We start from the raw sequence: 23,490 nt of genomic DNA, 5'->3' as shown, positions 1-23,490 counted from the left end.
ACAAAACAAAGTCAAGAAAAACACACAAAACTTAGTAAACGCGATTTAAGAACAATATGATGATTTACATCAAAAGATCAATCTTCTCTTTGGAATGTCTTTATACTAGAACATTAAACAACAGATGAAAATTGTCATGGTTAGGAGAGTTACGGTGAAAGTCACATAACTCGAAAATTGAACTTCCAGGCACCTTTCCCACCGCTCTATAAATCTCAGATTGTTTGGTTTAAAGTTATAGTTTTGTTTTCTACGTGATTTCAATCTGCAACAGTATATGGGATTCCACACTATTTTGGAAATTTCGTTTCTTCCTCCACGACACAATCGTCTAACTGGCGTGCTTAGCTAGAGTGCTGCTGTATCAAGACAGAAATGTTCTCTCCCCGTAAGGAAAGCAACAGTTCTAAACTTTTCTCTAGTGTTTGTCTTGCTATTTATCCATCAAATGGCAAGACATTTTTGTCTTGTGTAGACGTGGGATAACAACGCGATCATTAAAACTTTAATAGAGAAAAGCCAAATGTTCCTCTTTGTGAAACTACTAGCGACCATGCGCCTCCATTTTCACTGGATCTTGATGAAAACAATCAGTTATACCAGCATGCGATCCCGCATTAAAACCGATTACATAGTCGTTTTTGCGTGTGCTTTGGAAAATTGGATGATTTTTCTCGAAGGAACGTATGGATTTCGGAGTTCTATAAATCATCACAACCACATTCGGTTTTGGTTAGTTGTTATTGCTTCAGATCGTTTATTCCATTCGGTTTTTCCGATATCCAGTTTTCCGATGTGGAGATTGTTTCCGGGTAAACTGAGTTTCGCTTTACCACCGGGTGCGTCCGGGTGCCGTTGATGCTTCCCGCGATAATGCCCCCGAGGATGGTCAGCGATCCAAACGCCGTCTGGGGCACCAACTGACCGAATACGATTGTGGCTCCCACAAATGGTGCTCCTAGTAGCCAGAACTGTAAGTGCGGGGGACAAGAGGAACAGTTTAAGAAGCGGTTTTGTTTGATGAGGTCTTGTGAAGGTACTTACCCTCGCCCACACTATGGTGGAGTAGACGGCTCCGTTCTTTTTGTTTGCGCTCACAAGTTCCGATGTGCACGTTGTCAGAATAGACAGACAAGTTGAAATGCTCATCTTTGAGATCATTGCCGTAAGCATTAGAAGAGCAACTCGCTTGTTCCCTGTAACTGGAGGAGAAAACAAAACAGCAATCTCAGTTGGTTTGTGTGTTTTGCAATGATTAGGAAATGCCTACCTTCTGGTGGAATTAGCCATGCAACGTATGCCACTAGTCCACCAATTATGTTGAACAATCCAGCCCAAAACCACTTGTTCTTCGTGAACATGATTAGATAGAAGCCAATGAATGTTCCAATGATTTCCGATAATCCTAAGAAGAAGAAATTGTTTCAATAAAGCATTTTGTCACAACATAGACATCTATGGGCCCATACCTGCAATCACCGTGTTGATTTGCAGATGCTCCCGTCCAAAAGCTCGGATGTTCAACAGCATGCCGTAGTACACCACAATGAAAATGGACCAAGCCAGGTGGACACAAATGAGATCCTTCTTGGATGCTTTCTCCTCCCAAATCTTCCACCACGGATCGGGGTCCGCTTGCACAATGGCCGCATCGGAGAACGTTTTCAGCTGATGTTCGAAATCACTGGGAATCCGATTTTCCGTTCCATTGCACCGGGCGGCTTCCATCAGATAGGTGTTGGCCTCTCGCACTCGGCCTCGCTTCAGAAGCCACCGCGGAGAATCGGGGATCCATCGGTGCAAGATGATCAGCACGAACGTCGGCAGAGAGATGGCCAGGTATAGCTGCGACCAGCTGCTCCAGAAGCTGGCCACTCCGGGAAGCATTATCACACCGATGGACCAGAACTGCTCGAACAGGCAGATGGTGGCGGTTTTGAACTTGCCGCCGGTGATGTCACTCACTGAAAATTGTAATAGTTTGGATAGATAATTAAGCTTTTCAAGGATTTTCTTATTCGGTATTTACAGTTTTAGGTAACTTAAAAATCATAAAAATATAGTATTTTCCTTAATCCGAACACTTCCCTTAATAAATAGGTCTTCAGATTTACATCCTAACATTTATATTTTACCGATTGTAGTTGCATTAAGTGTACTAAATTACGTGGTTTCTCTAATACAGGGCGTTATGGTCACAGCCACTGTTCACCTGTCACAAACATGGGCGGAGTCAGAGGGGAGCAAGAGGACCGTGACGTGACGTCTCCCCTTTACCACCATGATTTTTCTTTTAATTCGAGCCAACTCAATATTATCAATAATTCAGAGATTCTAACCGTTTCCAGTAGGGAAATAAAAGTACTTTCTAGAACCATATGCTGCAAACAAAGTCATGCTAAGAGCAAAAATTGCATTGGCAATAATCTATGAATTCCTCCAGCGACACCTTCAGAAATTCCTTCAGGAATTCCTCAAGGAACTTCTTCAGGAATTTTTCTTTCGTGAATTCCTCCATGGACGCAGGGATTCAGCTATTAATTATTTCAGAGCTTGTTCCAAGAAATGTTACAAGAATTCCTCCCACGGTTCCTTCAGATTTTTTACAGATACAGTGATAGACATTCGTTTAGCCGAGGCTAAAAAAATTTCAAAAAAGTGCCAGGAAACTCATACAAAAGATTTTATGATAAAACTTTTTTATCGTAGTGATAGTATATCTAGTACTGTTTTATAAAAATGTGATACATCACACTTACATATACACTGAAACAAAAACGAGGGTAAAACCCCTTCAAATGTCATTTTTTGCCTAGACATTCGTTTAGCCGAATTGTACAATTTTTAAAATTCCATAATAAACAACTATCAAATTTCGAAAAATATCCAACAAAGTCATTTTGTATGGTGATCTGCATTATAGATAGACTTGTAAATCATGAATTAGATCGTTTTTGGAAGTGTTGCCATATTAATTTTGCATGCATCTCATATAAATATGTCATAATATTTTAAATGTTTCTCAATTGAGATTTGATGTAGTTATTTTTATCGGAAGTGTTTCAAAAGAATCTAATGAAAGTTTCATGACCAAAGCAGGTTGAAATTTTGCGAAAAACAATGTTTTTAACAGAAAAAAATAACACAAACCATCAAAAAATCACGTATTTAAGTATTGTTTTGACGAAATATGATGGTTTCACTTGCATAAATCACAGCGTTTACTACTATTACGTCTTCTAATAGCTCCCAATATCTTCTAGACTGTATTCTGACTGAAATAATGTACATTAGACGGCTCATATTTCGAGAAATGGCACCGAAAGTATTCAAATTTCTAGCATGAACTACTTGTTTCATAATTTAGACATTCTTTTCAAATAAATCATGATAAAAATGAATGTGGTTCACAACTAAGACTAATTTATAATATATTTCCTCAGATTGAATGAAATAAGCCAATTATTTAACCAAATCTTGCATTTTTGTAAGAGCATCTGCTTTTGAATAAACAGGGTACACAAAATCTGACACTTCTTGCAGTCCTTTCACTTTGCAATATTCTTACTCATTTAGTAATGGTAGTATCAAACAGGTATACTCCCCAGGCATTAGGGCACATATTTATTTCAATGCAGAACTATTTATTTTAGCTTTTATCAATCCCATTTAAAAGTTTAACCAACCAAAAACCAATATACTTATTTTTTTCATGACATTTTATGCAATAATTTGAACATTTCTGCCAATAATTCTGTGCCATATTTTCAAAACTGCTAATCTAGCTAACGTTTGAGTGTTAACAGAAATCAGTTTTCTTAAATAAATTCGTTTATCGTCGCTTCTCCTTATCGGGACATTTTTTTATAATATTTCTCTGAATTTCACAAATAAATAAACTTTTAAGGTCAAATATCTTGCTAACACGTCATAAACTAAATGCCTTGGAGTATATTCTTGAAATATACTCACGAAATTGCAAAAAATCTTTTGAAAACCAATTTTTCATTTACCTCGGCTAAACGAATGTCTAGGCAAAAAATGAAATTTGAAGGGTTTATACCCTCGGTTTTGTTTCAGTGTATATGTAAGTTTAATGTATCACATTTTTATAAAACTGTACTAGATATACTATTACTACGATAAAAAAGTTTTATCATAAAATCTTTTGTATGAGTTTCCTGACACTTTTTTGTTCTCGGCTAAACGAATGTCTATCACTGTACTTCTGCAAGAATGCATCAACGAATTTCTCCAGGAATTTTCCCATAGCTTCCTTCACGGATTCCATCATGGATTCCCCCAGAGATTCCTTCAAGAGTTCCTCCGAATTTATGCTTGGATATCCTTAGAGGATTCTCCAGTGATTGTTCCAGCGCATTTTTCGAGTTTTCCTTCAGGAGTTTTTCCAGAGATTCTTTAAGGTACTCGTTCAGAGATTTCTTCAGGGAGTTTAATACTTCCGCTAGAAGTATTTCTGCAGGAATTTCTTCAAAAACTACCTAATTCAGGGATTCCATAAAAATTGTGTACAAACTTTAGGAAGTCATCCGAGGATTTCTTCAATGGTTCGTCCAAAAGTTACTGCAGACATGGATTTCTCCAGATTTTTTTTCCAAGAATTCGCTAAAAAAGTTCTTCTGAGATCTCCTAAGGAAATCCTCATGAAATTGCTGCAGGGATTACTTGTTTCTTCAAGAAATCCTCCAGGGATTCACTCGGGAATTTCCTTTTTTGATTCTTTCAGCAACAATTTCAGGAATTATTTTAAAAATTGCTTAAGAAACTATTTTTGGGATTTCTACAGGAACTTCTTCTGGAATTCTTTTTGGAAGCATTAATGCAAGACTTCCTCCAAGAACTGTTTAGGGATTCCCTTACACGCTAAGAAAATCTTACTCTAAAATGAGCAAGATTCAAACAATTTAACCAATTTTTATGTTGTTTCACTTTAGCTCGAAAAATAGTTAATTCTGGTACCGTGTAAAAATTTCTCTCGGGATTGCTTTCGTGATTCCTTCTAGGGTTTCTTCAGGAATTCAACCAGAGATTTTTTAGGAACCGCCACAATGATTCCTCCAGGAGTTCCTCTACGAACTATTCCTAGGATTCCTTCCTTCAGGATTTCTCCAAGAATTCATTGTGGGATTTCATCAATACTTCCTCTTAGGAGTTTTTTTTTTTACCTGTATTAACGAGATTTTCAGCCCTAGGCTAGTTCATCTCGGGACCCACGCTTTACTTCCCTTCCGAAGGAAGAACTCACCTTTTTTGTGAGTTTGTCGGGAGTGGGATTCGATCCCAGGTCCTCGGCGTGATAGTCAAGTGTTCTAACCATCACACCAGGTCCGCTCCATGTCTCTTAGGAGTTCTTCAGAAACTCCTCCAGGAATTCCCTAAGGAATTCTCCTGGGATTTCCTCCAGGAAATTCTCAAGGGATTCCTTCTGAACATCCTGCAGGGACTACTCGAGGAATTTCTCCAAGGATTTCTCTGCGAATTCTTGCAGCGATTCCTATAAAAATTTCCAGAGATTCCTCCGGAAATTCCTGCAGGGATTCCTACAGGAATTCCTCTAGAGATTATCCTCCAGGCGTTCCTCTTGAAATTCCTACAGGAATTCCACTAGGGATTCCTTCAGGGATTTCTCCAGGAATTCCTCCAGCAATTCTTCCTAGAATTTTTCCAGGAATTCCTCCAGGTATTTCTCTGCAAAGTCCTGCAGGGATTCCTATAAAAATTCTTCCAAGGGATTGTTCCGGGAATTCCTGCAGGGGCTCCTTTTGGATTTCATCCAAGAATTCTTACAGACATTTCTCCAGGAATTCTTCCAGGGATTCCCATTGGAAGTGCTCCTCTTCGAAGAATTCCTCCAAGAATTTCTCCAGGGATTGCCTTCGGAATTCCTCCAGGGATTATTCCACGAACTGCTCCAGAGATTCCTACAAGCATGTCTCCAGGAATTCCTCCAGGCATTGCTCTAGGCATTCCTTCAGAAATTTCTCCTGGCATTACTCCAATAATACCTTCAGGCATTCTTCCAAGAATTCCACCATAATTTCCTCCTGGAATCTCTCATCCAGTGATTCCTCCGGTTATTCATCTAGGGATTCCCCCATGGATTTTTCCTGGAATTCCTCCAGGCATTCCTCCACAAATTCTTTTGGGAATTCGTCCAAACATTCCTCCAGAGACTCCTCCAGAGATTTCTCTGGGAACTCCTCAAGTGGGTCCTCCAGGGTCATCTCCAGAGACTCCGCCAGGAATTTGTCCAGGAGTTCCTTCAGGCATTGCTCCAGGATTTTCTCTTAAGATTCTTCCAAGAAATTGCTTTAGGGATTTCTACACAGATTTCTCCAATAATTCCTGCAGAAATTCTTTCAAGGATTCCTCCAGCAACTCTTCAAGAGATCGCTTTAGAAATTTCTCCCTGAGTTCAACAAGGGATTCCTTCTGGTTTTCTTCCAGGTAATGCTCCAGGATTTTTGTCAGGTATACTTCCAAAAACTCCTCCAGGGTTTCTTTGTGGCATTTTTGCAGGAATTCCTGCATTCGTTCAAGAATTCCTCTATGGATTTTTCCATGAATTCATGTAGTGGTTGCTCTGTGAATTCTTCCAAGGATTCCTTCCAGAATTTTTCTGGAGATTCCTTCAAGAATTTATTCAACGATTTCTCCAGGATTTTTTTCAGGGATTCCTCTGGTCTCTCCTTCCGGAATCCCTCCAAGGAAGTTCTTCCAGGCATTTATCTAGGAATTCCCCCCTGAGATTCCTCCAGAAATTGTTTCAGGGATCCCTCCTGGAATTCCTTCAGAGATTTCTCTAAGAATTCCTCCGGATATTCTTTCAGGAATTCCACCAGAATTTGCTCCAATGATTATTCCAGAAATTTAGGAATACCTCTAGGAATTTCTCAAAAGATTTCTTCAGAAATTTCTCCAGGGTTTCTTCCCAGAATTGATCATGAGATTCCTCCAGAAATTCGTTCAGGGATTCTTCCAGGGATTCCTCCTGTGGGATTTCAAAGAATATTCCAACATCAATGAAAATTCCAAGACTATTCCAAGAAAAAAACTGAACGGATATTTCAAGGGAATTTAGGAGTCAATTTTGAGGGGATTTCTACCAGGGATGTCACCAGGTATACTTCCAGAAATTCCTCCAGGGATTGAACCGGGATTTTTTTTTCCAGAAATTGCTCCAGAAATGCTTTAGTGATTCCTTCAGAAATTTCTCTCGGGATCTTTTCCAGGGATGCACCCATGAATTTCATCAGGATTACCTGAAGAGTTTTTTTTAATTACTTCAAGAATTTCAAGAGAAATTCTTCCAACAATTTGTATTGGAATTCCCTAAGATAATTTTATAAGGATTTATACAGGAGCTAGAGTCAGGCAAATATCAATTCTTTCTTTCAAAATTATCTCCAAGAAATCTTTTAGGAGTGCATCCACGGATTTGTTCAGGAGTCTATCCGTGAATTCCTTCAAGAAAACACCCAGCAGTTCCTGCACAGGATTTTCTTTCGAAATTCGACCTACGATTCTTTCGTAATCCTGAGATTATTTTGTTTTCTCAAAGAATCCCTGCAAGAAATTGTCCATTGTTTTTCCATGAACTGATCCAGAGATTCCTTCAGGAATTTTTCCAGAGATGTTTTGAGGGTGTTGTTTTAGTATGTCCATCAGGGATTCTTCCAAAAGTTTTACAAGGGACTCCTTCAGAAATCCCACAAAAATGCCTCAATAGTTTCCTCCAACGAATTTTGAGTAGAAATTTCCACAGAAATTTCGGAATTTGTCCAAGAAGTTGTCTAAAATATTCCAGAGATTCCTTCACGAAACCCTCCAGCAGTTTCTTCAGGAGTTTACTCAGAGATTTCATCAGATATAAGTCTTGGAGGGATTCTTCCTGACAACATACATGTCACAGACGAGTCACGGCAGCGCAGATTTTTGTAAAAATATAAATACTTACATGCTTGAAGCGCTATAGACATTTCTCCAGAAAATCCTTCAGGAATTCACACAAGAAAGAATCTTTCGAATTTCACCAGGATTTCCTCATAGAAAGCACCATGAATTCATCTAGAAATTCCTTTTTAGATCCCCCAGACGTTTTTTTTTGTATACATTCCAGCAATTAGTTCAAAAATTCCTCCAGCATTTTCGCAAGAAAATCATTACTTGTTTTTTTTTTTAATTTCTTTGTATTTGTGAATTTTAACTTATTGCTAATTCTTCACACAATCATTACTTGTGAATTCTCCGGAAATATCTCTAGAAAATGTATTAATAATTTCTCCAGAGATTCCCTTCAGAAATTCTTACAGGGATACCTCGAGGGTTCCCTTCAGCGATAGAAAGTATAAGTATAAAAAACTGTCTTTTGGGAAAACCCGGCAAAGATGTACTCAGAACAATACAACTGAAGGTTTATTTTTGGAGGAATAGAGATTTCTAATGGGCAAAGACAAACTGAATGATTAATTACAGAAAGAAACCCAGTCCAAATCTTCTATGTACTAGAAAAAATGTTGAAGGACATCATGAAGGTAGTTCTGGGTTAGCCCTAAAAAAAACTTCATAATTTCCAAAAGAGTGCAGCTATGATTTCTTACGAAAGTTTTGTAGATAATAATAAAACAAATATTATCAGCTCCAGAAGAAATAATGCGTGAGTAAATAAGAATCCTTCATTTTCCAGACCTACCAGCACCACGCTGATTTGTGTTGAATAGGCGAAGTTTTTTCAACGTATTGTACAACATACAAATTTGCTAAGGATGCTCAAACCGGACCCCCTCCCACCCCCTGACCAAAAAAACTGGCTACGCCCTTGGTCACAAATAATGACTTTTTAATCCATATTGTTATGTTATGTTGCCATATCAGCTTGATGGAGACGCATGGTTTCCGAGCGGTACCCAACCCAAAGTCTAAAGGTATGTATTCAAGATTTGTAGCAAAACGAAATACTCACTAATGACGCCTCCTGCCGTGTACATGAAGCCACAGCAAATTGCACTCAACGACCGGAACATCATGTGCAGCTCGAATACGTTTATCAAGCCACAGAAACAGCCGCAAATGATTTGTGCATACATTCCTATAAACGTCGACAATAAATAGTATGAAAAGATGACCAATCAGATTTTCGTAATACAAAATACACAACGTGAAAGTAAACCTACCCAACAGCATGATATTTCGCGGACTTATCGTCTTCATCAGTTCCGTAGTAATGATTCCTCCCAGTAAAACGCCAAATAGATGGAAGAATTGAGTGGTTGCCACCAGAATGTCCCTGTAACGTTTCAATATGGATCACATTAATAAACTATAACTCGTATATACAATCCGTAATCGGCGCCGAATTACATACCTCGAACACACCAAATCAAACTGAGTTATAATTGAGGTATAATCCGTGTGATGTTCGAACGACTCGCAGGGAACCACTTTGGTGTTGTTGTTCATGGGCTCCACCCACGGTTTTAAGTTTGGATCATTGAAGTACTGGAAAGAAATAAAGAAAGACATTGAATGTGATTCAGCATTTTCGAGAAGTAGTGTCATTGAAATTAGTTTATGCCTCAGGTGTCCAAAATTCATAAATATTGGATTTCAAAACCCTAGGTTTCATTCAAAAGATAATAAGTCAAAGAAACTTTGAACATGATTTAAAAGGAAGTTTGTCAAAAAAATTGTTTGTAAACTTAACCCAAAGTTGCCAAACTTTCTAAAAAATGAATATAAACTTACGGAAGTGTCGCTGGAAATTGGGTCGACTAAATTTTAAGATGAGAGTGGTAATATAACCTATTTTCAATTAGCTTTCGACTGCTTTTACAGAACTTAGCTAAAAAAAATCTAGAAAAAAAGTTATTAAGTAAATTAAGTCTTCATGTCATCGACCAAAAGTTTGGGGTCATCCCTCAATATGATGTATCAGCCAAAAAATTGGGGTCACTTTCGTAAAACATGGAAAAGTGATTTGATGATATCTTCGTCATCTATAGTTCAATTTTAATTCTTTTTGATTCATATCAAAAATAATTAACTAAATTAACGTTTGATGTCTTTAACTTAACTTAATTAACGATTTTTGTATATAAAAATGTTATGTGAAGTTAACACATTTCACCACATTTCAAAAAATAAGGCAACTTTACATTAAGTTTTAGTATGTAAATTTCAACAAATATATGTGGTACAATGTCTATGCAGTAAATATCATTCATTATGTTTCAAATAAGCCAACAAGAATTAAAATTAAAATTGAATGAAAGATGACAAAGATATCAACAGATCACTTTTCCATGTTTTACGATAGTGACCCCAAACTTTTGGTCGATGACATCAAGGATTAATTTACTTAATAACTTTTTTGTAGATTTTTTAGCTAAGTTCTGTAAAAAGCAGTTGAAAGCTAATAAAAAATGGGTTGTATTACCGCTCTCATATTAAAATTTGGTCGACCCAATTTCCAGCGACACTGCCGTAAGTTTATATTCATTTTTTAGAAAATTTGGCAACTTTGGGATCAGTTTCCATACAATTTTTTTGAAAAAGTTTCTTTTAAATCATGTTCAAAGTTTATTTGACTTATTATCTTTTGAATGAAACCTAGGGTTTTGAAATCTGACGCAAATTGGCGAAGATAGGGCCTAAAAAAATGACATGTTTTTGAGGGGGTGATCCCAAACTTTTGATCGGGAGTGTATATTGGAATGTCCTAAACGAAAACGAATACTTCATAAATATATTATTTTCATCCAATTTTCACTAGTATGTATGTTTTACGGACAGTGGCGATTTTTGTTGACATATCATGATGATCATTGAGGAGCGCTATCTATATTTGAATTATTTTGACTAAACTGAAACTGAAACTCTTTTCTTCTATGGGTACAAAATTCGATCGTCATCAATTGAAAATCACATTTGCTTAAACTGAAAAAGAACTTTTCTCCAGAATATAATAAACATGTCCGATTGTCGTAACTCAGAATTCGTTCAATCGGACATTTTCGTTTTCTTGGATCTGTTGATCATTCTGGAGAAAAGTGCGTTTTTCAGTTTTGGAAAATTTACCATTCTGCCAGTCTTAAGAGAAACTCGACAGGTAATACGGAAACTGGTTAGTCGGCCCAAAAGGTAAATAAGCCAAATAATGTGTGGGAAAGATTCTGAAGTTTACTTGCCGGGAATTTGTTGTTTGGCGCAAACAGTTAACATTGAGCGACCAGTGTTCGCTTCGTGCCACTCATCGTCTTTTCTATGTATTTTGTGAACAGAGGAAGAAGCAAATTTTTCGGGATTACCGAGAGCTGGGGTCTCCAGCTAGCGCAGTAGTTAAGGCTATGGATCGCCAATCCGGAGACGGCGGGTTCGATTCCCGTTCCGGTCGGGAAAATTTTCTCGACTCCCTGAGCATAGTGTATCATTGTATTTACTTGCCATACAAATTCATGCAATGGCAGGCAAAGAAAGCCCTTCAATTAATAACTGTGGAAGTGCTTAAAGAACACTAAGTTGAAGAGAGGCAGGCCAAGTTCCAATGCGAACGTCGAGCCATAAAGAAGAAGAAGAAGATTAAGAAGAAGAGAGCTAGCATTCGGTAATTCTTTCGATTTTTTTTCGGTTTATCCTTCGTTCGACAACTTGAGACTCGATATGGTTTGCAGGGCATTCTTAGCCTATGGATACTACAACTAAAGCCAAAAACTGAAAACCAGCTGAGTGGTTCGGTGTGTTCGTTCCATGTTGTCCCTTTTATATTTGATCATGGCAAATACTTGGGAGTTTGGGGGATGGGTATGGGTAGCCGAAGAAAGCTAAACAAACTGGTTTCCAAACAAATGTGCGTGGGTTGGTCAGGCTTTTGCTATGAGATAACAACTATCATGATCTATTCCAAAGATCTTCAGTGAATTAAGCTTACCCTACTACAGCAAACCATTAGGTAGATCATTGTCTTCCTTTATGACTCTGCAGCCATAGGCAATTTTAACGCTGATGGTGGGTGCACTACACACACAATCATCATCATCATCATCATCATTAAGAGAAACTCGACAGATAATATAAGCTTGGGAGCCGGAAGATTCAAGACTCAAGATGACCAGATAAAGCTCAAGGCTTATTAATCGAATGTTTACAAACTGGATTTAAGAATCTGCATAAAGATTATATTTTCATGCAGTTTAAAGAGAAATTTCTGGTTAGAGATGCTAACAGTATGAAATGCTAGAAAACATTTCTAGATGTGTTAATGGTGATCCAGAGAAATTCCCGGAAGACTATTTGGAATCAGGAAATCAAAGAGACCCTTTAGAAGTTTCTTTTTACCCTTCTTACACCCATAAAAAGGGTATAAATATCGCTCGAAAAACCGACTTTCGATCCGAGGCCCGGAGGGCCGAGTCTCATATACCAATGAACTCAGCTCGACGAATTGAGCAAATGTCTGTATGTGTGTGTGTGTGTGTATGTGTGTATGTGTGTGTGTGTGTATGTGCGTTACAAAAAAAAGTCACGCACGTTTCTCAGCCGTCTGTCAACCGATTTGAGTTCTCTTGGAAGCAAATGAAAGCTACTACATCCTAGTAGAACGCTATTGAATTTTTTTTCGATTGGACGTTTGGTTACCGAGATATCTCTCGAAGAGTACTTATGAGTCATACATCTAAACTTTTTAAGATTTTTGACCAAATGTATCATAATAAATATTTCGGCCGTTTGTCAATCGATTTGGATTCTCTTGGCACCAAATGAAAGCTACAGCATCCTAGTAGATCGCCCAGAAATTTTATTTCGATTGGACATTTGGTTACCGAGATATCTTTCGAAGAGTACTTTGAAGTAATATAGGTTAGCTTTTTGAGAGATTTTTGACATTTAGCATATTGATGAATATCTCAGCCGTCTGTCAACCGATTTGAGTTCTCTTGGCAGCAAATGAAAGCTACAATATCGTAGTAGAACGCTCTGGAATTTTATTTCGATTGGACATTTGGTTACCGAGATATCTTTCGAAGAGTACTTAGGAGTTATACATCTAAACTTTTTAAGATTTTTGACCAAGTGTATCATAATAAATATCTTAACCGTCTGTCAACCGATTTCGGTTCTCCTGGCACCAAATGAAAGCTATAACATCCTAGTAGAACCCTATACAATTTTATTGAGAGTGAACACTTGGTTTTCGAGATATCTTTCAAAGAGTACTTGGGAGTTTTACAGGTTAACCTTTTGAGAGATTTTTGACCAAGTGTATCATAATAAGTTTCTCAGCCGTCTAACAACCGATTTGGGTTCTCTTAGCACCAATTGAAAGCTACAGTATCCTTGTGAAAGGCTCTGAAATTTTATTTGGATTGGACATTTGGTTACTGAGATATCTACCGAAGAGTTTTTCAATAAATTCTTTTTTTACCCTTCTTACACCCATAAGAAGGGTATAAATATCGCTCGAAAAACCGACTTTCGATCCTAGGCCCGGAGGGCCGAGTCTCATATACCAATGAACTCAGCTCGACGAATTGAGCAAATGTCTGTATGTGTGTGTGTGTATGTGTGTATGTGTGTGTGTGTGTGTGTATGTGCGTTACAAAAAAAAGTCACGCACGTTTCTCAGCCGTCTGTCAACCGATTTGAGTTCTCTTGGAAGCAAATGAAAGCTACTACATCCTAGTAGAACGCTATTGAATTTTTTTTCGATTGGACGTTTGGTTACCGAGATATCTCTCGAAGAGTACTTATGAGTCATACATCTAAACTTTTTAAGATTTTTGACCAAATGTATCATAATAAATATTTCGGCCGTTTGTCAATCGATTTGGATTCTCTTGGCACCAAATGAAAGCTACAGCATCCTAGTAGATCGCCCAGAAATTTTATTTCGATTGGACATTTGGTTACCGAGATATCTTTCGAAGAGTACTTTGAAGTAATATAGGTTAGCTTTTTGAGAGATTTTTGACATTTAGCATATTGATGAATATCTCAGCCGTCTGTCAACCGATTTGAGTTTTCTTGGCAGCAAATGAAAGCTACAATATCGTAGTAGAACGCTCTGGAATTTTATTTCGATTGGACATTTGGTTACCTAGATATCTTTCGAAGAGTACTTAGGAGTTATACATCTAAACTTTTTAAGATTTTTGACCAAGTGTATCATAATAAATATCTTAACCGTCTGTCAAACGATTTCGGTTCTCCTGGCACCAAATAAAAGCTATAACATCCTAGTAGAACCCTATACAATTTTATTAGGAGTGGACACTTGGTTTTCGAGATATCTTTCAAAGAGTACTTGGGAGTTTTACAGGTTAACCTTTTGAGAGATTTTTGACCAAGTGTATCATAATAAGTTTCTCAGCCGTCTAACAACCGATTTGGGTTCTCTTAGCACCAATTGAAAGCTACAGTATCCTTGTGAAAGGCTCTGAAATTTTATTTGGATTGGACATTTGGTTACTGAGATATCTTTCGAAGAGTTTTTCAATAAATTCTTTTTTTTATTATTATATTCGTTCGTTATCTTGCATGAGCTTTTGAACAGTCTATGGGAAATTATTGTTCAATCAATAATGCTGACCTCATATAAAGTGTATACTAGCAGGTTATTGTTTTCAACAAAATTATAAATAACAAATTACAAATAAACAGGAATTCTATGAAAATTAACAATATGTTAAACAAAAGCTTTGAATTTATATATTGTGGCAAAAATGCAAGAACTGGACAGCCAAAATAACTAGCTAATTCCAAAACTGATTAGCATAGTAGATATATCATTTTTGTCCTTTTTACACCATAACCATGAATACCAAGTACTTCGGAGCTAATTTATTCGACTGATTAAGAGATATTAGACACAGTGTATCTCGCTGATTTGCTTATCCATTTGTTAATCGATTCAAGATCTTTTGGCAGTTAACAAAAGATACAATATTCCAGAATATGTAAGCTATTTTTTTTAATATTCCGATACAAGTTTCTAGGAGGTGTCTCTCATTTCTGGTAGTTTTGTCCATGGTCTGATGCTATTTTGGAAACCAATTCACTAGATGCCAAATCCACAATATTTTCTAGAACTTTTGGTCCATCATACACAATAAATATGTTAAATACAAATAATACAACAATAGTTTAAATAAGTGTAAGAAGGGTTCTGTTCACCATAGGTGGATTAAATCGGGTTTTTTTAGCAAAATATGGAGTTTAAATGAGTGCAATTATCTTTTGTGAACGTGATCTGTTGTTCATATTTTTTTTCTTGTTGATTCACATCGTTAAAGGGTGAAAACCAACTATGGCGAATAATTGGTACTATAGCCATGATTGGAACACTTAGCCTATACCTTGTTGTGTTTTACAATGATTTTCGTATCAAGAAAGGTTATGGAACAGATTAAAAAAATCAAAAATATTCTCATTGCAACAAGAAGGAACGAGTTTTGTCAAAAGAACAACATTTTAATAAAATTCATTCAATTGAACGCTACAAAAACTAAATTTTATAACAATGTTGTTATTGATAGCAAAACATGATAATTAAAAATTTAGTTATAAATGTTTTGTTTTCAACTATTGTAATAACAAAACCACATAGATTTCTTACGCCACAGATGGAGCGAGTTTCACTAATTCAGCCATTCCTTGAAAAAAGAATAAATAGACTCGAAAATGAAAGTGCTTCGATATTGCTCAAATTCGGTAGGAATGATCTTAACCAAATATAATTAGACCCACAGTTTTTTGTTTCGCCATTAGGGTGGCCATTTTGAAAATAGACTGGTCCAAATAATCAAGATTATTCAAAACTTGAAATTTTCAAAAAACCATAACTTTTGAACCAATTGACCGATTTACAATCATTTTTTCACAAATGAAAAGATTTTAGAAAAAATATGCAAAAAAGTCAATATATCAGTTTTTGATGAGTTTTACAATGTTGGACCATTTTTTTAACGAGAGTTTAACTATTTTTACATAACATATCAAAAATTTGAAAATGTTGTTCAAGCCGTTTTTGAGTTGCATTATTTTTTGTTTATTTCAAGTCTTTGAAAAAAAAAAAGAAAAAGAAAAGAAAGCTTTATTAAGGAGATTTTCAGCCCACGGCTCTTCAGAGACTGACCTAAAAGTTCTTTCTATGATTTTTCTAGAGGTTCCCTCGAAGGAACCCAACCACACCCCCCCCCCCCCAGAGTTCCTCCTGAAATTACACCAGCAGTTTCTTCAGGTTCTGGGAATCCTTAAGATGTTTCTTCTTGGATTCGTCAAAAAGTTTTTTTTAAGGATTTCTATTTTTGAAAACTCCTTCAGCAGTTCCTTTTGAGAATTATTCAAAAGTTTCTTCTTTGTTTTTTAAGAAGTTCTTTCTGAGACTCCTCAAGAAGTTTCTTGGATTGCTGCACAAGCTTCTTCGAGAATTCTCTCACTGGGATTCCGGGATTTGCAAGATTGACCAGAAGTTGCTTGTGGAATTTATCCAAGAGTTCCTTCAAAGACTCCCCCTTCCAGCAAATTAAATCGCGATTCCCACCGGTGTTCTTCCTGAAGATCCTTTCGGAATTCACTCCTTCCTTTAAGGATTTCGATTTCCTCGAGAGTCTTCTAGAATTTTTCAAGGAGTTTCTTCTGAGAATCCTCCTATTGAAAATTCCTAGATTCCTCCAGGAGTTCCGTCCGGGATTATTCCAGGAATTCCTTCCTGGATTCCTCAGGATGTCTCCAGGAGTTCTTTCTGAGATTGATCTAGGATATCTCTCATAGATTCCGCCACGAATTTTCCGTGGGTTTTTTCATTACCTCTTTTCGGGATTCTTCCAGGACTTCTTTTAGAATTACTTCATGAATTTCTTCTAAAATTCCTTCAGCGCTTTCTCCGGAGATAACCGGAGAAGTTCCTTGTGGGATCTCTTTAGAAATTTCACTCTGGATTTTTTTTTTCGAGTTTCCTTCTTCAGGCATTCCTTTAGAAATTCCAGGAATTCTTTTTTTGCTTTCATACAGGAAAAACTTCTTGGGGGATTCCTCCTAGAACTAATTCCGAAATTATTAGGAACTCCTTCCTGGATTGCATAGGAAAAGCCGTTCCTTCTCCATTCCCCAATATTTTTTTATGGAGTTCCTCCAGCAGGTTTGTATAAATTCCTCCAGATGTTCGTACTGGGTTTCCTTCAAAAACTCATTCTGGGATTATATTTCTCCACACCGAGAAAAATTTCAACTCAATATTGGAGTTGGCCTTACTCAGAAATCGAAAAATCCTTTGTTTTCTTACTTAGTTTCGGCTAAAAGTGGGACAACCCATTGGCAATGGGTGGTCCCACTTTTAACGGAAATTGAGTAAGACCAACTCAGCCCCTGAGTAGAAATTTTTCTCTGTGCATGAATAGGACGCAATCTGTGAAGTACTAGATTAGTAGTAATGAGTAATTTTTGTATGGCGAGAAAGTAAATTCTCCGCTACTGCAATGAAATGGAGCAAAAAGCAAGGATTGTATGATTCCTTGCCTAATTTGATGCCGTTTGAGCAAAACATTGGGTAACTGAGTTTTTTATTCTCCATTTACTGCAACTTCAACAACAAAGTTTCCCAAAGTTTTGCTCAAGAAGTATCAGATTAGGCTAGGAATCATAATACCCATGAGTTTGCACCGTTTCAATAGGACACAATCAGTGAAGTACTAGAATTGAAGTAATGAGCTGAATTTGTGTATGGTGAGAGGGTCAGTTCTCCGTTTCTGCAATGAAATGGTTCAAAAAGCGTGGGTATTATGATTGCTTGCCTAATTTAATGTTGTTTGAGCAAAACTTTGGGTAACCATGTTGCTATTTTCTCCATTTCTTGTAACTTAACACAGTTACCCTAAGTTTTTTTTTTATTAGAAACATCATTAAATTGGGCAATACCCTCGCCTTTTGAACCATTTCATTGCAGAAACGGAGAACTGATCTTCTCACCAATTCATCATACAAAAATTTAGCTCATTACTTCAATTCTAGTATTTCACTGATTGTGTCCTATACAGAAACGGAGAGTTTAGCAACTCAGCATACAAAAATAAACCTGCTCATTGTTACAAATTTAGTACTTCACTTCTTGTGCCTGCCGGAAATTCCAGAAATAAATACGTTTGACGACATTCTAAATTTATAGAAATCTCAGAAAAGAATTTCATGGAGGGTTTCTGGTACTCCTGGATGCATGCCAGATGGAACCACTTTAGAAATCTCAGAAAAAAAAAACTTTTGGAAGAATCACAAAGGGATCTTCTGAAGGAATCCTAGATAGACCCCTGGGAAAATATTAATAAAATTTCCCACATAAAATCGCGTTGGAGTTTTACAGAGTCACTCCGGAATTTCTCCGGAATCTCAGAAAAAACTCCTTGAAAAATCCCAGAAGGCTCTTGTAGAAATCCGGAGGGAACATATGGAGGAATACCAGTAAAAATCACAGTTGGAATTCCCAGAAGACGAATTTTTGAAGGAACTCTTGGATATATCCAAGAAGCAACTGATCAGGAAAATTTTGGAGGAAACCCAAAAGGAACTCCGGGAGGTATTCGTTAAGGGTCTCCTGAGGGAATACTTGTAGGAGCTGTGGGGTGTGAATAATGATTAGTGATATTCCCCTTGCGTGTCCTTCCCCCAGTAAGCATCGGTGACAGCAATCATCATGACGAGGCAAGAAGTGTGTTGCTGCCTCATTGAGGAGTGGAGCTTTGGCGGAGCCAGTCACCTGTATTGCGAGGTCCCGTATCATGCCAAGTGATTCTACTGCAGTTTGCTAAGAACGTCGGAAACGCATTGTTATAGTGAGTTGCGTAATATTCACAGGAGCTTGTGCTGAAATCCAAGAAAGACTCCAAGAAACTCCTTGAGGAATCTCAGAATTCTCAAAAAAGGAAATCCTATAAAGCACTTCTTGATGAATCCAAGAAAATGCTTCTTAAAGATTTCCAGAATTTATTCCTGAAGGAACACCAGAAGAAATTGCTGGAGTAATTTCAGTAGGAATTTATGGGGGTCCCTCAAAGGAACCTCTAGAGAAATCTTAGAATGAACTTTTAAATCAATCTCTGAAGGCACTCCTGGAGGAGTTCCAGAAAGAGCTCCTGAATGAAAGAAAAACTCTAGGAAAAGAACTGAGAAGAAATCAGAAGAATTTATAAATTATCACTCTGCATTAGGTTTTTTTTTTTTTCTTTTTATTTATGTGTATTTTAACTAGTTGCTAATTCTACACTAACTAGCATTAGGTGAATTCACTGGTATATTTTTACTAACTTAAGTTCACCCAGTAGCCTATGGCTGTATATTTTAAAATAATTAAATAACAAATAATTATTAAAATTAACGATAGTTTCAAAGTGATGGAGACGTATGGTCATTTCATACGTATATGAGCACAAAACTTGAACTTTCCAAAACAAATGCAGCTCAAAAACGGCTTGCAGAAAATTTCTAAATTTTTAATATGTTAGTTCCAGTCAAGTTTTGTGTCGTCGCGTCGTCGAGCGGGAAAAACAGTTCGGTTTGGGTGCCGTAGTGATTAGATGCTTGGAGGTGGACGCGTCGTGGATCGAGCCGGTTCCGAATTTTTCGCTTCCCGTCGGCGCTAGTTCCCAATACACTTTTAGTTGATAATAAATATTTTCTTTAATTTTTTGCATGTACACAAAAGAGTGAAAAGTGTTAGTTCGGGCTCGCCGGTCGAGAAAAAAGATCCGGGCGCCGACAAGTGAGTCCGCGTTCAGTGTATTTCTGTGTGGAATAGACTAAAGGTTTCTGCTCCCTAGAGGAATGGAGACGCGCGATAGCATTTTCTTTTTGGCTGGTTTTCGCGTCGAAAAGTGGTCGGTTGTTAACGGCGGTTTGTGTATATTGATCTATTGTCAAATCATATCACCAACCATAAGTGACTCCCGGACTGACAATGTACATTGCCCTACTAACAAAAAATTCCTTCCTGAGACAAACGTGGAGATGCAGCGATTCGCGGTCTTTATAACAACGTTTGTCTTACTAACTTTCCCTCCCATCCTCGATGACCTAAGGACGTGGCCGGCGCCGTTATTGACCCTATCAAAGTTGAGAGCTCTCGAACTGTGTACATTGAGAATAGTAAGCTAGTCCCAAGCCCTTGGTTCCTTGTGCAATTTCGATTGCTCTGGTCAATCACGGAGTAGCAACTACGAATTGTGCGGTCATCTATGCTCATGCTCATGCTCATGTTATGTAAAAATAGGTAAACTTTCGTGAAAAAAAAAATAAAAAAAAATGTTGTCGTTATAGCTCAACATAGTAAATACAAAAAAAAACTGATATGTTGACCATTTTTGCATATTGAAATTCACTAAAGTTGTTTCTCGATATTTTTTCTAGAACTAATCATCTTATTATTCGTGAAAAAAGATGGCAAATCGGTCTATTGGTTCAAAAGTTATGACGGTTTGAAAATAAAAAATAATGAAAAATGTATTTTTTTTGGACCAACCTATTCTCACCCCCAACGACCTTACCAAATAACATCATCAAAAACACTCTCTTCAATTCTCTGAATCTCTTGAATTATTTTTTCATATGATTTAAAGCACATATTTGAAAGTAGAACTACTTTAGTGTTCAAAAATAATCTACAACAAATCCTTCACGGTAACTCACCTGCAGACTATGCTCCATGGCATCCTCATACACGTTGCAAAAGTCGATGGTGAACTCTTCATCATGAACTTCCTCCTTTATCGGATGGGAAACCTTGATCCATTCCGTTGTGTTAAAGTTGGCATGGATAGGCACCGGCGGCTTACAGAAGAATTCACCTGCAAAATTTAACCGAACTCAGTTGGGAACCACTGACGCATGCTTTTTTGCACCACTAGCTCCCACCCCTTACCATGCTTAGGAACTGGGGCTGTAAAAATCAGACACGCCATAAACCACGATGAGGGAATCTTGCACAAATAGATCAGCAGTATCGCCCTGAGCTGCCATGATCCAAAATCTTTCATAATCGACGATAGTAGATCCGCCATTTTGAATCGATTGCTCTGAACAATGACGACTTAAAAAACGAGACAGAGCGTAGTAGCTTCTTTCCTTGAACCGATTTGCGTATGACTTGAACTTAGTTTAACTTTAAACCTGATTACCCGTGACTCTTAGGTGACTAGAGAAGATCTTTTCTGAATAAATTTGTACTGTGTTTGCTTTGCAGTCAATTTGATACACTCTTTTCCAGCTCGTGCTCGCCGGAATTCATCCGAGCGGCCAGTGGGACAAAGTAATCGCCATTTTTTCGACAAAGATCTTTTGCAATTTCAGACAAATAAAATAATCACGATATCACTGTTTCCGACTAGTTTTCAAGTACAACAACGCAACGGCCACAGACTGTTCTGGTTAGTCTTGCTTCTGGAAATTGCTCTTCGCACTTCGGCACATGATCCCGCAAAATTCGCGTAAAATACTAAGCTGCGGTGGTCCGTGGGTTTGGATTAAATAGGTCCACCGAGCGAAATTCCGTTCGGGGAAGTGCAAATATCCCGTCCAAATAGTCGATCACCAGCCAAAGGTGCGAATCTGGAACGGATCCAGCTGATCGGAAGCTGTGATCACGTTCCAATGTTTTCAACATTCCGAACAAATCTACCCCCTCAAGACGGTAATAAAATTAGCGCTCAGGTGCTAACTGGAGCAAACGAGAGATGTTTTCATTAAAGAATTTTGTACACGATGTTTGCCAAACTGTGCTGGCTGGTGGGCCCAGTCAAAGGTGGCGCTCGAGATAAGAGTCTCGAACTCAAACAAAGCCACTTGTATTTCTCCAATCCGGTTTAATTAACTCTCTCGATATTTGCCACCCGGCACGTCTACTGTTGTTGCTATTTGCCGTTCAAATATTTCGCATTTCGAAATCGCAGATCACTTTATCAGTGTTCATAAATTCGGATAATATTTGACCACACGTTTACGATCGTATGTTTTCCTCGATGATTACCTTGAAAGTTATTTCCCGATCATTCACTGTATGCTAATAAATAAATATATATTGTCGGGTAATTACCTTAAGTGTAAAGTTTACGACTATAAAACAAGAACATATCAAAGGCGAATGTTTTAGTCCTGGACTAATTGAGGATGTAAAAGACTTGGATTTCTCCAGACATACGCGCCAACTTGTGACGTAGTTGGGGGGGCGAGGCCTCTCAAAACCAATCAAATACGAAAAATACTGACGCAGTTCAGCTTATTTAGGCATATTCACGTGAAAACTAGTGCATTGAGCTGAAAAAACTTGAATATTGTCCAATTTTTGAGAGCTTCGCCCCCCCAACTACGTCACAAGTTGGCGCCTATGTCTCCAGATATCAGAGGGCCGGCTCCAGAAGCACGTTATCCTCTATTTGGGACATTTGTGCCAAAGTTGTATATGCGTCACACTTATAAACGCATAATCAATCCCACGTTCTAAAAGTAACGTTAGTATCGATCGATTACATCATACTAGTTTAAGTAAAATATTTTGAGAAAAACAGTTTCAAAGTCCATCTTCATCTAACAAACAACAGCTGCTTCAACTTGGTCACGTTTATTCCCCGTTAGAATGATTCGTGGAACTTGTCACAAACGGATCCGTGATAGTGTGATTATCTATATTTAGACGATAGTGATTCACGTAGTTTATCGCAATATCATGATTGAATTGACAAACATTATACTATTGATACTAACCGCACCAAAGGGACATAAATCAATGCTGCATGTATAGAGTACATCCAAACCAAGTCGGAATCCTTTCCACTCGGTCAACGGTTTAAAACTTTTGTATACGTTGCCAATTACGTTTTTATATTCCCTACTAACTTCCCCAGAAAGTATGAACGCAGTTAGAAACCACTATTACTTCAACGTATTGGTGAAAAAAAAATTGTGCCTTCTTTAGTCTTCAATCTAAAATAACTTTTATTCGTCGTAAGAAAAATAATGATATTTTCAAAAGGACTAGTTCATGATCCGACTGCTGTCAGAAAAGATATGATTGTGATCTTTGAGAACGTCATAATAAAATATACCATGCGTGCATACGGATGGACAATACTTTATTTAAATATACGTATAATAAAGGCAGTTGAGCAAAAGAAACCCCCTTCTTACTTACAAAGAGCGGGATGTGACCAAAAAAGTTACTATTTCGTAATTCAATAATGATCATCATATCAAAGCTCTATAGAAAGTTTCCATACAATTCGGCACCTTTTGGAAAACAAAAAACTCCGCAGGGCAATCGTTCAAAATTTTCAAAAGACGAGATTTTAGGTTTTTTATATACGCAAATTCTGATATTTTTCGCTGGACGATGTTATTTTGACGCATACTTAAAAATTTTTGGACAAAATTCTACAAGTCAGAACCTACTTCCTGGTCAGCCCCTAATCAACCTATTTATTAATGTTTTTTTTCAAC

General features: G+C 37.4%; 1 protein-coding gene across 1 annotated transcript; it reads right to left on the bottom strand.

Annotated features, from left to right (window-relative positions):
• Nucleotides 1-727: 727 nt before the first annotated feature.
• Nucleotides 728-21,509, bottom strand: LOC109401272 (organic cation transporter protein-like). Its single transcript, XM_062842801.1, has 9 exons — nt 20,921-21,509; nt 20,689-20,846; nt 9,386-9,519; nt 9,195-9,307; nt 8,984-9,109; nt 1,470-1,964; nt 1,271-1,405; nt 1,045-1,202; nt 728-971 (listed from the first exon to the last, which is right to left on the bottom strand). Exons 1-9 carry the CDS (start codon nt 21,057-21,059, stop codon nt 741-743), a joined length of 1,689 nt encoding a protein of 562 aa, XP_062698785.1. The 5' UTR covers nt 21,060-21,509; the 3' UTR covers nt 728-740.
• Between the last annotated feature and the right edge of the window lie 1,981 nt (nt 21,510-23,490).

Source organism: Aedes albopictus, chromosome 3, assembly GCF_035046485.1.
Source record: "Aedes albopictus strain Foshan chromosome 3, AalbF5, whole genome shotgun sequence".
Lineage (NCBI taxonomy): Eukaryota > Metazoa > Arthropoda > Insecta > Diptera > Culicidae > Aedes > Aedes albopictus.
This window is presented reverse-complemented; position numbering and strand designations above follow the sequence as displayed.